The following is a 12,468-nucleotide window of genomic DNA, read 5'->3' on the forward strand; positions in this document are numbered from 1 at the left end:
TTCACAGGTCAGGGGTGTCATCAGGAGCTTGGAAGTCCCACCTCCTCTGTTTGGTGCCAGCTGTGATATAACAGATTAATATTCTTTTAAAACGATGCAAATCCCTCAAGTGAGCCGTGAGGATTCTGCATCTGGGTGATCAGATAAGAGCCTTCATCCGCACACAGCTCCTTTCAACAGCACAGCTTTTAAAAGCTTTCTCAAGGGCTTGTTACTCTTATGACACTCATATGATGCATGAAGCAGACACTGGTTAATTGTGACTGGCCTCTTGTAATAATTAATTACTCGTAAAAAAGTGACTTAAAAAGTAAGATGACTGAATGAAATGTGGCCGGAGTTATGTTGGCAGGATGTTTGTTTAAAAGTTAACACCATGAGTGTTCAGTGAAGGGAAAATCCCAGTTTTTACACGTTTTTAATTGCAGAAAAATGTGTTCGCTCTTCATTCAGGCTGAATGGGCTCCATTAAGATCATATCTGCGTAAGAGATAAAACGGTATTACCATATTTCCAGCTTGTGTGGCGGTGCAGGAGGAATGCAAAAAGCAGGAAGAAAAGGATTTATGATGAATAGAGCTGCTGAAAACGTTCATCTGAACACACCAGTTTGTCTGCCTCTGCTTCTCACCTCTGCTGTGATGCTCAAGCTATAAACAGGAAGGCATCATTTCAGGTCACCCAACTTTGACCTTTGACTCAAAGCCGGCGTTGACATGCAGAGGTCAAGCCACTGAGTTAAGTTTAACCTGCTCTTCTTCTTCTTCTTCTCTTTATTCCGGCACCTAAAACTTGCATAAAGATATGTGGGAGGTAGCTGCTGCTGCTGCTCTCTGTGTCGAGAGCACTTTGCTCAGCTTATTTTCATGAAGGTGAGGGAGCAGTTGCACAAAAATATGGAAATATGGAGATACAAATGCTATAAATGTAGCCTCTAAGAGACACCAATACATCAAGGGTTGGAGGGTAATGTTCCTGAGTCAACAGCTTTTATGAAAACAAGTCCATCACCCTAAAAGGGTCAGTTCACCCAAATAACAAGACTTTTTTTTTTTAATATGGTGGCATATGCACATTCAGATAGTTCCTCTGGGTGATTCCACTCTCCTCTACCCAACACGTCCCTGTGAAAGCACTAGACATGAGCAGAGAAGTAGAAATACTGAGGCCATGAGAACAAATCCTTCCCAAGGCAACACACCAAAGCCCAAAACTAAAGTCTCCACATGTCTATTTCCCACACGAACAGGAATAAATTGTGGTGGGGAAATACTGAATCTTTTTTAATTTGTTGACCTTTTTTTCGTGGCCTAAAGCTAAATGTTGTAAGTAATGCACACCTGGTAGACAGGTGTGTAGGAAACTTAAGTCTTTTCTTTGCCAAAAAGTAATCAAATTTAAATATATTGAGCCTCTAAGATACCATGTGTTAGTTTTTAAATGCAGTGTAACTCCTGCCAAGTTGCTAAAACCCCAAACTCCCAGAAAAAATACAGAAGACATGACTTCAGTTTTGTCCATTTTAGTGGGGAAAAAAATATTTTGTTTGTTTTGGTTTTAGTGAACCAGCACCAAATAGCAAGGCACTTAACCCACACATGGAGCTGGATGCTGGTAGATTATTAGGTTGCTTCTCAGTCCATAGTGTATTAAAAAGTCAAAACGGACTTAACTGACATTCCTGGGACAACTATTTATAAAACCTGCATATCTCAGAAACCCCTAGAAGCTTGTTGAAAAGGCATCAGCCTCCTCATATCTCAGTAAGAAAAGCTTGCTCCCAATGTAGGTGGCTGCGAGCGCCTGAGGTGTCCATGTAGCTGATGCTGTCACTCTGAGATGGGCTTTGATGAGACGGGTCAGGTTGATTCACAGCCTCTGGCCGTGGGTCGTCAGGTTCGTGCTGATCAGCACATAAGGACAAGGAGCACTGTGTCATCCATCTTTGTTTGCAGAATGTGTGTCACGAGTCGCTGCAAATGCTTCCACTTCATCCACGTTCATTTTTGCGTGAACATTAAAGCGGGGTAACTTTAGAGAAGCCCGCAAGAGCAGGCTAGATTTGTTTTAAATTATCCAACCAAAAAACCAAGCCCAATGTTGCCAATGCTTTCCCAATGAGCAGCACTAGCTCCAAAAGTCGCTAAATCTAGCAAGGAAGTCGCCAAGTTAGCAACACTGACCCTGTCCCTTCAGGCCTCCCTCCAAAGCCACTCACCCAAGAGTATCATAATGAACGTAAACAACAAACATGGCGTTCACAGTTGTCAAGCTATAGCAGCTTGTGGACCCTGGTGATTTATTACAGTCCTGCAACAGCAGTAGATATAGGATTTGTATTTATTTTTTAAAAGGGCAGTTTGATTTATTGATTGGATGTAAAGAGTATTCCAACAAATATAACCAACACATTTTCTAAACTACATTACCCACCCAAGCTTTAATGTTTATATAAATGAAAGTCAATGTTAACATTTAAATGTTGTGTTGTTTTCTGAGGAGCTCCATGATCTCAAGACATTTTTATTTTTTACAGTTTTGCTTTTTTTAAATACCTTCTTTAGGGCCATGTCTGTCAGCCCGTTCATGCCTGGTGCTCTTCAGCCTCAGTGGCTACTTTGTTTTCATCCGGATGTCAACAAAGAAACATCTAAATCTTATGTTATCTTGTAGATAATAAATCATCTTAATTTGTATTTTACAGGGATTTGTATTGCACTGAAACTAACCTGGTTACTTGAACAGTGTGGCTGTCTTTGGTCAAACCCTAGTTATCTTAACTTGTGACTTGTGATTAGGTAGTGTCATGTAATACAGCTTCTGTGAAGCAAAAGGCAGATCTGTGGTTGGGCCTGACCACATAGCTGTGGAATGTATTCTTTGTGATAAAAATATAAAATGGACAAAAAGTGGAAAAACAAATCTTGTTTGTGATGGCAAGTGATGAAAACAAGGAAGTCTCTGTAGTTCATAATATCATGGCGAATTTTAGATCTCCTTGTTTTGCTTCACATGTTCCCCAAAGACTGAAAGATGTGTTTGACAGATAAGAGCCACAAACAGTTTCCGCATGTGGTTAGAAAGCTTACCATAAATGTCCTCCTCTTGCTGAAAGAAACATGTTGTTTATTCATTGATTAGCTTTTAAATACATGATGCGAACGTGAGTCATTTTTGAGGTGCAGGTGTTGTTTGCTCCCTCAACTTCATTGTTGGGACAAAGTGTCCGCTGAGCTGCGTTGATTGGTCCTGAGCAGCAGTGATGTCACCGCCTGCTTCGACGTTCCGTGCCGGTGCAGCAGCTCGTGCAAGCTGAGGGCTAGAGAGGATCTCCAGATGGAGTTGGCGCGCGAGGGGAGTAGAGCTGTGGCTCGTGCGACCGCGACACAGTAGAAACGGCTGCATCGCACTGCCTTGATGAACTCGACCTGGACCCGCACACAGCGCAGCAGCCCGTCATGGGGGACGGCGGCGCGTCCTCGCAGGTGAACTTCCAGAATGCCTCGGACGCACCGGGCTCCACCGCAGCTGCGTCCGAGCAGTGGATGGCGGGGATGAGCCTCTTGATGGGTCTGATCGTCCTATCCATCGTGTTCGGAAATATCCTGGTCATCGTGGCCATAGCCAAAACGCAGAGGCTGCAGACGCTCACCAATGTGTTCATTGTGTCGCTGGCGTGCGCGGACCTCATCATGGGGCTGCTGGTGGTTCCCTTTGGCGCCGCGCTCGAGGTGCGTGGCTCGTGGCTGTACGGCTCCTTTTTCTGCGAGTTTTGGATCTCCGTGGACGTCCTGTGCGTCACAGCCAGCATCGAGACCCTGTGCGTTATCGCCATAGACAGGTACGTGGCCATCACCTCCCCTTTCCGCTACCAAAGCTTGTTAACCAAAGCTCGGGCCAAAACGGTGGTGTGCGCAGTCTGGGCTATCTCTGCGCTGGTCTCCTTCCTGCCCATCCTGATGCACTGGTCCCGGGACAGTGAGGACACAGCCTGCTACGAGGACCCTGAATGTTGCGACTTTGTCACTAACAGGGCATATGCCATCTCCTCATCCGTCATATCTTTTTACATTCCTCTACTGGTCATGATATTTGTTTACGCCCGCGTGTATAGAGAGGCGAAAAAGCAGGTGAGGAAGATCGACAAGTGTGAGGGCAGGTTTCACAACACCTTAACCGGCCTGACCTCCAAGTGCAAGAAGAGGCCGTCTAAAATCTTGGCGCTCAGGGAGCAGAAGGCACTTAAAACGTTGGGCATCATCATGGGGACGTTCACCCTGTGCTGGCTGCCTTTCTTTATAGTCAATGTGGTGCGGGTGTTTTGCGCAGAGATGGTGCACAAGGACCTTTTCGTGTTTCTAAACTGGCTGGGATACGCGAACTCTGCGTTTAATCCCATCATTTACTGCCGGAGCCCGGACTTCAGGAAGGCTTTCAAGAGGCTGCTGTGCTGCCGGAGGCAAACCGACCGCAGGCTGCACATCAGCTCCTGCGACCTGTCCCGGTGCTCCGGGGGGTTCGTGACCGCTCTGGAGCCCGGTACTTTGGGGCTGTGGACGGATTGCGCCGGCTTGGACAACAGTGACAGCAGCCTGGTAGGGACCGCGAAGCTGTCTCACTCTGAATCACAGCTGTGAAGAAACTCATTCATCTTTTCTTATCGTGGATTACAACAGCCTGGGAACAGGATGGGGACAAAAGCAGACGCTGACTCCTTGTGCACGGGTTTGTTTTTGGGTATGCGCAAGAGAAACGTCGGGGGAATAGTCCAGAAATGTATTTGAAAGCCATATTGTTTTTTTTTTTTTTTAAAAGGCATCAGGACCAATGTTCTTTCCAAGATGCGCAAATCTCTCCAGGACAGTTTAGTGGCTAAGAGATGATCCAATTTGCTAAATTATATCGAACCTAAAAAAAATTGCTAGGTGGATTTGATGAATCATAATGGGTGCTGCACTTTGCCATACAACAGGATTCAGTGAATTGACACTCCTTTCAAAGAGCGCACGTACGCTACTGGATTTATTCCTGATGTTTTTCTTCTTGTATTGGATCAGAAGTTCAGTGCTTTATTGATGATGATGATGATGATAATATCATATTAGGTGGAGTGTATTTATCATTTAAATTAATCTTAATCTTAAATTGACCGCTCAGGCGCACTGTAATAAACTGGTTGTTATTTAAAAAGCATTGGATATGAGCGAGGCATTTGTCGGAGTGACTGTACTGTAGTCATGTCGTGCTCACAATGTGTGTTTACCTCACAGCTATCGGCAAGTGCAATTTGTGCGACAGGTATTTGTTTATATTAAACATTTATGTAAATGATGTATTTATTCCTCGCTGTCTTTTACAATAAGCAAGTGAATGTGGGGCTGATTTCCACGCCCTTTGTACATATTGTAGTATGTGGTGTTTAGTACTGGAGGGAGGAATTTGAGCCTCTCTCTTCGTCTTTCTCATTTAGGCTTTACATGGTATTGTGAAGTTGGTGTGTTGACTCCTCTGAAATAAAAGGAAGTTTTATTGCTAATTGCTGTTTGAGCTTTATTTGGAATTGCATTATTTTAATGGCTGGACCTGCTGAGAGCAGCTGGATCCTGATTGGCCTCTGCTGATCAATGAGCCACGAACATCTGATTTTTTATAAACAATGGGTTTTATACACATCCATGCACAGTGGATTCATATGGTTTTGCATTAACTGTTTACTTGTTTTACTTTATTCTCAGCTGTGGCCTGATCAAGGTTCATGCATGGGTTCCTACAGCACATCTGCACACAGGCGTTACAGTACAAATCAAACACTGAAACAAATGGTTGGATTGAGATGATGATAAATCAGATTTATTAGTTTCATTATTTCTATTGATTAAAATTTTAAATCATTTTTGCTATTTTACGTTTGAATTGAATTGGACTATTAGAGGAATTATTGTGTTGCATGTTTGTACTTTTAACTGCATTTACTCCAGTTTAATGTGTTTGGACATGGTCTATTTCCAGCTAATGCACTATTTTAAAACTGAAGGTGTACTCGAGCAATACAGTATTGCACTTCCATCTCGACTCATAAGAGACAGATTAAAAACAAAAATAGCCTGAAGTTTAGTCCCTGGTTTAGGTCATGCTCCAAAAACATTGAATCCTACATGTCACATGGTTCCTTATCCCCACATCTCCAGTTCAATAACCCTGATGGTGTCATAGTGATGTAATCAGGGTTACTTTGGAAAGTTACCTCCTGAACCACAAAAACATCATACCACTGTTTTTTTCACAGAACAGTACAGGATTCACTGATAAAAATCTTCACATTTAAAACATGTTAACATCTGTTGCTCGCGGTCTCATGCGGGAGCCTCTTGAGAATGCTGTTTGATGCTTTTACATCACTCTGAAAGCCAATAGAAAAATGTTTTAGTTAACATGACAGCTGGTGTTGTGAAGTGACTCTTAAATAATATTAATTAGCCCTTAAGCTGGACGTCTTTAAAACACATTAGCATGATGCTTTCCCTGAAGAGCAGAGTCGTACATTTCAATCAGACCGGAAAACCTGAATGGAACTGAGCTCAGCCGTTTTGGCTAATGAACATAGTTTAGATATGATTGGCTGGACTAATGTGTGTGAGAAACAACTGCAACGCAGCCAGAATCATTGATGGCCTCTTGGCAAAGACCCACTTCATTATTAAGCAGTGTTTGCTTGGCAGAAAGTTTGTGTTTGGGCAGATTAGAAGCACGCTCACAGACGGAGGAGCTAATCAGCAGCTCCAGGAATAATTGTTCCAATTTGCATGTGTATCAGTGGATATTTTGGCTGCTCTAAGTCCAAGTAGATTAACTGATATCACTGTGACCTCTGCGATAACGGAGGTTATTGTTAGTTAGCGCACAGTTTCATTCCGACATGAGACTGGTCATTGATTTACCTCTGGTGTGTTTCACTGACAATCAAGTTTCAATTAAAGAAATATGTTCAATGATGAACTCACACTGAATAATATATATGTTTTTTTTCCTTTTGCCTTTATTTGACAGTGTAGAGGTTGAAACTAGAAATGGTGGCAGAGAGAGGGGAATGATTTGCAACATAGCTCCCAAGGATGGTATCTTCAAATGATTAGAAAATTATGAATTTTGGATGAAGCCCAAGGTGCAATCATGTCCCCCATGAAAGCACCACGTTCCTAAATGTTACAGGAATAGTTAGAGATTTTGCGAAGTACACTCGTTTGCTTTTTTTTTGCCAAGAGTTAGATGAGATGTTAATACCACTCTTTCAGTACAGTAAATATGTAGCCAAAACCAGCAACCGCTTAGCTTAGCTTAGCACAAAGACTTCAATCGGGGGCTAACAGCTAGCGACACAATCTTAACACCAGCTCACTAATGAACACGTTACATCTCTTTTGTTTAATCCTTACAAAAAAACCCCAAGTGGTGGGGGGTTATGTGCCCGACTATTTCTTGGCTCGGAGGAGTTGCCAGCAACCGGCGGAGACTCCAGGAAGTTACTCCTTCGGCCAAGAAATGAAGGCAGATTTTGTTACCTTTGAACGGCGCCAGGCTAGCTGTTTACCCCTGCTAAGCTAACTGCCTGCTGGCTCCAGCTTCATAATTACGGCACAAATGTGAGTGTGGTACAAATCTTATCACCTAACAATCGTCAAAACAGCGAATATGTGTATTTCCCAATAATATGGAACCGTTCCTTTTAATTGTAATGTATTTGCTCCTGTTCAAATTCAAAATATATTCCCTGTCCATTGAATGTGGGGACATTTTACAAGACCAGGTGCAATCATTCCCCATGACATTTCCATATTCGAGACGTTAATCTAATTCAAACATGGTTTCACAGCAGATTGAAGTCAGAAATATTCCATGACCTTCCAAAAATCACCACATCCAAGCTGCACTGAGACTTTAAAGGAGTGGAGGTTGTTCAGATCCTCTCAGGCAACAGGTGTGAGCTTTCATTCAGCTATTACATGGACTGAACCTCCACTCGTCCAGATCATAAATGTTCTCTCGGCCAACCAACGCCTCCTGCCATCTGGACTTAATTTAAGACAAACACATCATAATCATCTAAGAGAATAAACAACACTGTGAATTCATAATATTCTCCTCTCCCAAATGCTACTGTGATATTGATGCGAAGACACACATGCGTCACGATATATTTGTATGCGGAAAAGCCTTTAAAAAATGATTTGCTGGGTACAAATACTGTATACAAAAAAAACAACACTGTAAATCAAAAGGTAGTCAAAGAGGCCTTACATAGACACTCATTGAGTTCCTTTGACCAATGACTTAAAGGGGACCACATAGGGATTCAGCAAAATTACATTGCAATGCTCTTCAAATACTGTCATCTTCTCCAGGAGGAGGTTGGAGGGGAGTTTGTTCCAAGTTTAAAAAAACAGTATATTTTTTTAAACAGATAATTACTGCTGATTGCTCATGATTACAACCTTATCAGGTCCCAACAGCTGTGCTAAATCCATAACAGCGGGCATAAATGTGTACCTTTTACGCACCTTTTATGGTGTAGTTAACATCAATAAAATATATTATTCATTACTCCATTAAGCCCACTAATTTAAACCCAAGTGATGGATTTAATGGACATTTTTGAGAGAAATTTAGCAACATTTTGAATCTTATTTATGAATGTACAACATAATTTAATGACGAGCGTGAACTTGTGGAGACCCTGCAGCTGGCACAGGCCTTCGATGGCAAACATTGATAAAAATTCAACTTCCATTGGCTAATAATTGCCTTGAAACCATGTAAGACTTAATTCCCCTGCGATTTTCTCCACTCTAAGTCACGCTGCGAGTGTCGAGGTGCGGTGCCAAAAGCAGGTGCTACGCTTCATGTGTCCATCTGTTTGGATTCCCACATGAACTTGGTGCTCAGCGGTCTCCATCTGCCACGCTTTGGCTTGCTTTGACTGTGGCTCATGTAAAGATTGGGACGAATGTGCTCAGTCATTTGTGTTCATCTTTTATAATATAAATTGATGTTGCACTTAAAGATATATGAACTATAAAACTTAGCACTCATGACTACATAACTCAGTCTTTCACCTATCAGGATGGAGCAAAATAGGAAATAGCAAATGGCTGTGATTATTCAGCGTCCAGGAATCCCTCTCGACGCCTTAAGATTTTGTCTAAATGATGAAAACGTGGTCATTAAAGGAGTAGTTTGAGTGTTCGAATAGAAAGATACCACTCCCATATCTCTCCGTTAAATATTAAGCTACTATCAGGATACGGTTAGCTTAGCTTAGCTTAGCATAAAGACTGGAAACAGGTGAACCAGCTAGCCTGGCGCTGTTCAAAGTTAACACAATATGCCTCCTAGTGCCTCTAAATCTCAGTGATTAACATGTTTGCATCCATAGAAACAAAACAATTGCAGACATGTGTAGTGGCTTCCTGTTATTATTATTTTAGACAGAGCCAGGTTAGCTGTTCCCTCTGTTTCCAGTCTTTAGCCTATACTAAACTAAGCAAATCAGCTGCTGGCTCCAGCCTCAGATTGAACGGTCAGATTTGAGGGTGATATTGATCTTCTCATCTAACTCTCAGCAAGAAGGCAAAAAAGTGTATTTTACAAAATGTCAAACTATTCTTTTAAGTCACTGGCATGACCGCACAGATGAGTTATCTCCTTTTCACCCAGCTTGCAGAGATCTGATCACCATCATCACACATGCAAGCATTTTGAGATACAGATGGTTGCAGTTTAGTCTTTTTGTAGCCCCCAGTCCTTTTGAAAGCCTTTTGTTTTAAAGATTAATGTTAACCTCCCTGGATGGATTAACAGTCTTTCACAATAACATTGGGGTTCAAGAGGTGGACGTGCACAAACATGATGAGTGGCTTCCCAGAGTCCAAAAGGGGAGAAAAGGACCTTTGTGCAAAGCTGCCAACTGACTGGGTTTTATCCCCCACAGTATAAGGCCACTGTGTCACACCAAGAAAACATCCCAGTGCATTGTGCATTAGATCCCCTGCTACTTTTGATTAGCTTGTCAAAAAGACGGAGCAAATGCCTACAAAATGTACTGAAAGTATATAAAATAAAAGCATTTCTAACTACTTTATATACAGTTAAGTAGTTTAGTCCACTGGTTTCCAACCTAGGGGTCAGGCCCCCTCCGCATGGTAAATCTGAGGGGTTTGTCACAATTAATGTGCGAGGAAATAAAAAAGATAAACACGTTTTCATTCATTTTCAGGACATTTCTCTAATCCTTGATTATTTTTTTTAGCTATAACATAATATAACGTGAAAAATAATATTGAATTTTACCTGTGGAAATGTAAACATGGGCTCTTCCAATCTGCGTGCTGTAGATCGTTTCATATGATTGCTCGAGGAATCGGACCCTGTGACACTCATTAAGAATAACAATATAGAAATAGCCACTCTTCTCACTGATGGTCTCGTTTGCTCATGCAGGTCATATAGAGGCATCAGTAATAAATTAAAACGGTTTCATAACCAGTGAAATTTCTTTGTGGTAGCTTTAAAGGCCTTCGCTCTCAAAGCCGAGGCGCTACCTTTCTAGCTGACTCTTTGCACTCAGCACTGATCCAAGGCTTTGATTCTGCTCGTCCGCCTCCAGCATAAAAGACACAGAAGACCATTTCTGAGTTCTGGTTTTTGCATGAAACAAAAATACATTTCATTCATGAATCCATTCACAAAATGTGCTCTGCTTAAACCTGCAGCTCTGCTCATTTTGTTTTTCATTAATCACAAATCTGAATGTGGCAACATTTCAGTTAATGTAACAAGAGCGCTGCTGGAGAAAAAATGACCTCTCAATTTCCATCATGGAGATTGAAGTGAAGCGTCTGAAGAGGCAGAGCAGGAGAGTGGCATACAATCAAAGCATTACTGAGACGTTCCACACGTAAGAGGGCTGCTTTCTCTAATGATAGACCACATGGATACATGAATATTCCCAATTTTAAAAAGTCATTTTTTTTTTGTACACAGAATTACAAAACACTGAATTTAAAAGACAATAAGTAGACTTTAATTAGACTCATTAAAGAGCCCCATTCATATTCAAATGTTTTTTTATCTTAACGTTGCAGCTGTAGCCTGTGTCGGGATGGAATATAGTAAACACAAATAGACTGACGAGGACAGGCTTGTCATCTCGGCACCTTGAGAGCTCCCGTCATGGTTGCCGCTGCGTCTAAAAGGACACAGGCAATGCGTTATGAATTCAAGGGTGGTCATCTAAGCTGATAGCAAAATCCTTTATCAGTAAGCTAAATATAGCCCACCAGCAACCATTGGCCTGAATTGGATATTTGAACCTGCCGTGCCTGCGGAGAAAATGGGAAATTTCACTCATACGTGACGAGAATATCCATAGGATCAAATGTCTTATTGTCCTGCTAAATTATGTATTATTGTTATATGACAGTTGGTCTGTGGGTGTCTTTCAAAGTCTGTGCATGAGTGGGAAAGAGTAATAGATGTGTGCAGATTGACAGGGTGAGTAAGGCTATTGTTTAACTAAACCATGATTTTGAACCAAAGAAAAAAAAAAAAAAAAAGGTAGTCGGGTTTAGTTTGGTTGAAAGAAAATAGTTCCTACTTGAAACTGCTGACAAAAAAAAGTCTGTGGATTATCTTGAGTAACCCAGGCATGACTTCTGAAGAGAGACAGTTGCTCACTAGTCTTCTTTTTCTTTTGTTGCACTTTGAGCATCACAAGTCAAAAGAAGGCAGATATCTCAAACACCTCGACAACTCACACCAAAACAATCTCGATTGATAAACAGCACGACAGGAAAGAGGAACAATATGTATTGTTGATCTTGGTGTGAAAGGTCCCTTTAATAAACTAGGTCACTTGCACAACAAAGATGCTTTCTTTGCCACTAAAATGACAGGCCGTGGCGTGAAGGTCACCATTGACATGTTTTTCAGTTGAGTTTTAAATGATACGAGAGGCTTCCTGCTTTGACTGACAGTGTTGCAGTGACGTGCTTGACCTCTAGCACTGCTGACACTGCTGCTCTTGAAGTGGGACCGAAAGCTGCATGCCGCAAAGCGTCAGTGTGTGTGTGTGTGTGTGTGTGTGTGTGTGTGATGTATTCTCTGTCCAAACAGATGTTGTTAGTGTCAACCTCATCGTTATGCAACAAAAACAAAAAGATAAAGACACTGCAGGACATTCAAGAGAAAGTTAAGACTCATCTCCTTTTAATCCCTGGAAACACTTTATATACACAAACATAATCCAGAATCAGCATTTTTTTTAAAACAATCTCATTATAATTTTACAGGATGACATATTTACAAATGTATATTATGATCACAGTTTGAATATTCCACAGAACGGAGCGGGGGGGGGGATCATTGCACAGCAGGAAGAAAAACAGAAAAAAAGGACAAATGTCTTATTTAAAT

General features: G+C 41.7%; 1 protein-coding gene across 1 annotated transcript; it reads left to right on the forward strand.

Annotated features, from left to right (window-relative positions):
- Positions 1–3,214: 3,214 nt before the first annotated feature.
- adrb1 (adrenoceptor beta 1) lies at positions 3,215–5,501 on the forward strand. The gene has a single exon (XM_029455825.1). The coding sequence runs from the start codon at positions 3,459–3,461 to the stop codon at positions 4,635–4,637; it is 1,179 nt and encodes a 392-aa protein (XP_029311685.1). The 5' UTR covers positions 3,215–3,458; the 3' UTR covers positions 4,638–5,501.
- The last annotated feature ends 6,967 nt before the right edge of the window (positions 5,502–12,468 follow it).

Source organism: Cottoperca gobio, chromosome 19 (assembly GCF_900634415.1).
Source record: "Cottoperca gobio chromosome 19, fCotGob3.1, whole genome shotgun sequence".
Lineage (NCBI taxonomy): Eukaryota > Metazoa > Chordata > Actinopteri > Perciformes > Bovichtidae > Cottoperca > Cottoperca gobio.